The sequence below is a fragment of the Chinchilla lanigera genome, unplaced genomic scaffold, assembly GCF_000276665.1.
Source record: "Chinchilla lanigera isolate Chin_1 unplaced genomic scaffold, ChiLan1.0 scaffold00018, whole genome shotgun sequence".
Classification (NCBI taxonomy): domain Eukaryota; kingdom Metazoa; phylum Chordata; class Mammalia; order Rodentia; family Chinchillidae; genus Chinchilla; species Chinchilla lanigera.
In genome coordinates this window covers 28,105,954-28,110,697 of record NW_004955419.1, presented here as the reverse complement: position 1 = coordinate 28,110,697, position 4,744 = coordinate 28,105,954, and the positions used below count along the sequence as shown (strand labels likewise).

Genomic DNA, 4,744 nt, shown 5'->3' with positions numbered 1-4,744 from the left:
GAGGCCAGCTTGGGCTCCATGGTGAATCCAAGGCCAGCCTACACTGCAGAAAGAAAGAAAAAAGAAAGAAAGGTAGAGGAGAGAAAAAAAGAAAGAGGACTGGAAAATGCAGCCCCAGGGAAGCATGCCCCCAGATTCAATCTCCAGTAAAGCAATAGGTCTTTGGTGCAGGAGCCAGCGAGAAAACGAGTGCATGCATAAATTTACAAATGGATGGAAGGCATATAACTGGCTGGGGCATAGTTCAGAGTTCACGAGGTTGCATATCTAGGTGGGGCAGGAGGCAGGGAAAGTGAACAGAAAATGAAGACAGGGAAAGAGGGAGGAAAGGAAGGAGGCGGGAGGGCCAGGCTTGATCTTGAAAGTCTGTAATTGAAGCTATTCTGAAGGGTGAGAGACCAGGCTAGGGAGAGCTAGCGAGACCTGCCCTAATTCAAAGTAAGACAAATCAAAATGGTTTGGGAAGCAGGGATATGGTTGCCCATACCTGTTGTCTTAGCACAAAAGAATGTGGGGGAGGGGAGAAGAAAGAACAAACAAAATATGAAAAAGGAAGGAAGAAAGGGAGAGAGGAAGAAGAAGGAAGAAAAAGAAAGGAAGGAAAGCTGTTTATTAAATTTTTAAAAAGCAAGTTTAGTCTGACCCCATTTTTGCTTAAAGATGATGTAAGATACCTCAGCATCTGGCCTCTGGTTACCCATTCTCCTTACACCTACCTAGTGCTACCTGGGATCTGGGAGACTGCCCCTCTCTCTGTAACCCATGTGTTCTACTCCCTGAAAACATAAACCTCATTGCCCCTGAATATTAAGCAAAGGTAATAGGACTTGGGCAGAAACATCCTGTCTTTTTGCTGTCTTTGTAAGGCCTTGGCTTATCCTTCTGTGTGGACTGGTCTGGTACCATGCTTTCTCTGCTTGTACTATGAGCATGGAGTATTTCCTGCACGGTCTGAAAACCTGAGGTTGCACTGGCTGGCACTTTTTGTCTTTGATTTAGTTTCAATTGCTCCCTACTGCTCAGGATTTTCTATTAGTTTCTGTGTCCCTGATCAATCCCCTTCTTGCTTTCAAGTGTGGCTATGGTCTTCCTTCCTTCATTCCTTCGTTCCTTCCTTCCTTCCTTCGTTCCTTTGTTCCTTCCTTCCTTTCTTCCTTCCTTCCTTCCATTATATACGGGATGAGTTATATTGAGTATGAGTATAGTTTACCTTCGTGAGAGCAGGCTTTAGTCCTATTACATCTCTAACAGCTTGAGTCTCACCCGCCCCTACCCTACTACTGACTGGATGTACCGGGTCTCTCTAGGGTTAGACTGAACCATTGGGTACTGACGTTTTGAAGAATTACAGGGAAATGTGTCATGCTCCTGGACAGCTTAGAGAAGTCCTCTTCCTTCAGACTTCTGAGAGAACAGTGGTCAATGGCCAGGGAGGGAAGCCCAGGCAACGGCAAGATGGGTGCTGTGGGGGTCGGGAACAGCATGTGCAAATATCTGGAAGTGTGGTAGAGTGGGCTGTGGTGATGTTGTGGGAGTCAGAATGCAGAGAATACAGTGTGCAAGAGCCCTGGAAAGGAGAGGATTTCTTTCAAAGAGAAGTTATGAAATTACCGCCACGGGTTTCAGACATGAGGCCCCACAGACAGCAGGGCTGGAGTGGACAAAGTCTGCAGGGTGTAGTCTGATAGCCTCCCCCACCCCACAGCCCAGCTGGTGCATCCTGACCCCTGCCATAGAAAGGATGTCCACAGACTGGTTTCCTGTGACTCTAATGAGGTCCCGGTGTAAGGACCCCTCATCACACAAGGCCTTTCCAGAGCCCTGGGAGGGTGAGCAGGACCCCTGTTAAGTCAACGTCATATGTTTTCCTTAAATTATGAAAAACTAATATTCTTTGTAGTTTTATTTAAAGGGAGCACCAAATTACATAAGCTTTGGGGCCTGCTGAACCTCGATCTGCTTCTAACTATGTCATCAAACAAGGAAGAAGAGAAGGGGAGAGGAAGAGAGGATAAGTAGAATAAAGATAGCCATGTACAGAGACTTAACAACCACAATGGGTGTAAAATTATGTGTCATAAACATGAGATGAGATTAATAATACTGACAAGAACAAAAATGGAAAAAAGGAGATTTAAAGGAGGAGGGAAGGGGGCGAGAGGGAAAAGGGTTTTAAAAAAAGAATCAAGCTCTGTCTTGTACATGTCCCCACTCCCCAAGATGACTGTGAACTGCATGTACTGCAAACATGTGCTAATAAAAAAAGAAGGAAATGAAGGAGTTAGTTCCAGTTATCAAGGAAGTTGGGTAAATAACTGAGCTATAGCCCTGGCTCTGAGAAAAAAAATCTACAAAAGATCATATGGTGTTAGTGGGTTACAAGCCTAACAGTAATGCTCAAGCCTGAAGAGTGAATGACTGTAGCAATAACTGATTATATTTGTTGTTTCTGTTTTGTTTTGTTGTTTTTTGAGACAGGGTCTCACTATTTTAGTTTAGGCTGGTCTTGAACTCACTGTGTAGCCCAGGCTGGCCTTGAACTCATGGCGATCCTCCTGTCTTAGCCTCCCAAATGCTGGGATTACAGGTATGTGCTACTACATCCAGCTGTGACTGATTATATACATGTGATTTTTTTTTTTTTTGCCATTTTTTTCAGCACCAGGCAGTTAAATGTCACCTGTACCAGTTCAATGAACATGGAGCTCTTTCTCCATTACTCCCTTATCCCATCAGTAAGTAAAGGGAGGGCAGGTATCTTAGTTACTTTTCTTGTTGCTGGAACAAAATACCAAACACCCACAAGTTAAAAGAGGAAAAGTTTATTTCAGCTCACAGTCTGTAGAGGTTTCAGTCTATAGTCAGCTGGCTCCAAGGCAGTGGAGCATGGTAGAGGGGCATTGCAGAGGAGAAACAGTCCATGGCAGAGCAGGGAGGAGGCAGCAAGCAGCAAGCCTCCCTTTCCTTTTTATCCCATCTAGGCTACACTACACTCACACACTTCCCATTATCCATATTCAGAACTATGCTAAGCCAGTCAGCGGACTAATTTTGTACCACACACCCTTAATCCCAATATTACACACCCCACCCTAGATCCGGCCAGCTGAAAATCCCCACCTATGACCCCATGTGACTGTGGGGGCACATCTACACACAAGCATAACAGAAGGAGAGAGAAATTGAGTAGCTATGCCACACAGGCTGCCAAAGGTACCTGAATATGTCAGGGAGAGAGCCCAGTTGAGATTCCTTCTAAACTTTGGCTCAAATTTCTTACATTTTCCATCAAAATACAGGCAGAAGAAAGCTTATAAGGGCCTAATAGGGGTACTAACTTGTAGGGGAGTAAAAAAAAAAAAAAAAACCAAAAAACACCTTTCTGAGAAAGTAGAGATAGAGCCAGAGTCTGCTGGAAGTTATAGTAAAGAACATTTCAGGCAGAGGAGAGAGTCTGTGCAAAAGTCCTGTGGAGGGAGGAAGCATGGAGAGGGCAGCAAATTGACAAGGCCAGGATGGCTGATGTGAGAAGTCTAGGAAGGTAGGCAGCCCCAGACTAAGAGGAGTCCTGTGGAGCTCTGTGCTGAGTTTTGTCTTCTTTCTAAGTACAATGGAAAGTAATTGAAGTGTTTTTAGCATGAGGGTGGTGTGGTCAGATTTGTGTTTTTAAAAGCTCACTCTTGTTCAACATGGAGATCAGGCTGGAGATGGGCAAGGGAAGGCCTAGAAGACCAACTAGGAGAGTGTCACAAGGGTCTGGAGAGAAGTGGCTTTAGCTCATCTTAGATGACAGTGTTCAGCTCAAGATGTGGGAAATGAAAACAGGAGGACTTCATAGTGGGTTGGGTGGGATGGTTAAGGAGACGGAGAGGCTGAGGATGGTTCTAGGTTTCTGTATAACTAAAAGAATGGTGCCTGCAATTTACCAGCTATAGAAAATTAGAAGAGATGCTGCTTTGGAGTCGATGAAAGAACAGGGCAGGGAGGAAAATTGTGAGCTTCATTTCTGACATACTGAACTTGAAAAGCTTGCAACATACCAGAAAGAAATGTCAACTGTGGAGTCACACAGTTTCACACCCGTGGACAGGGGCAGGAGTGGAGACACAGGGTTGTGAGTCTTCTGTGTGTTGAGGATCATTAAAAACATGGATATGGATGAGGTCATTGAGGAAGAAAAGACTATGTACAAGGAAAAGTGGCCCTTGGATGCAGCCATGAGATTCTCTAAGTCTAGAGGCTGGGAAAGAATACAGCAAAGGAGACTGAATGGTAATGGAGGAAAGGCAGAAATCAGAGTTGATGGGAGCCTAGGGCAGAGTATTTCGAGAGCAGGAAGTGGTCATCACTGAGGCCTGCTGCTGAGAGACTAAGCTGGATTTGTGTTGAAAGCATAATTGGATTGAGCAACAAGACTGTCAGTAATGACGTTGGCCATAGCAGTTTCAGTGGAGCGATGGGATTGAAACCAGATTGTAGGAGTTAAAGAGCCAGTGAGAGGTTAGGAGATGAAGTCAGCAGGTGTAGACAGCTCTCAAGAAATTTCTGGTAAAAGGAAAGCTTATCAGGGGCATGAGAACATGACTAAATCCACAGGAACACTGCAGAGAAGGATTTGCAGCCTAACATGTATTACTGTCTTTTTAGAGATGAGGAAACCAAGGTTCACGAAGTTAGGAGTTCCTTATAAGTAGAATATGGGAGAGGTTTGATTTGAATCTATGTCTGATCAGGGTAACACAAA

General features: G+C 44.6%; 1 protein-coding gene across 7 annotated transcripts in view; it reads left to right on the top strand.

The window, feature by feature from the left end:
• Nucleotides 1–4,744, top strand: part of LOC102026980 (stimulated by retinoic acid gene 6 protein homolog) — a 51,316-nt gene that overhangs the window by 10,466 nt on the left and 36,106 nt on the right. For 2 of the 7 annotated variants that reach the window (XM_013513308.1, XM_005382854.2), the window contains exon 2: nt 2,660–2,735. The exons of 2 other annotated variants lie outside the window; for them this stretch is intronic. In XM_013513308.1, the coding sequence (XP_013368762.1) occupies nt 2,660–2,735 (76 nt within the window). Of the gene's footprint in view, nt 1–2,543; nt 2,588–2,659; nt 2,736–4,744 lie in introns of those variants that run through there. 3 more of the 7 variants (XM_013513309.1, XM_013513306.1, XM_005382855.2) reach the window with 3 other exon arrangements.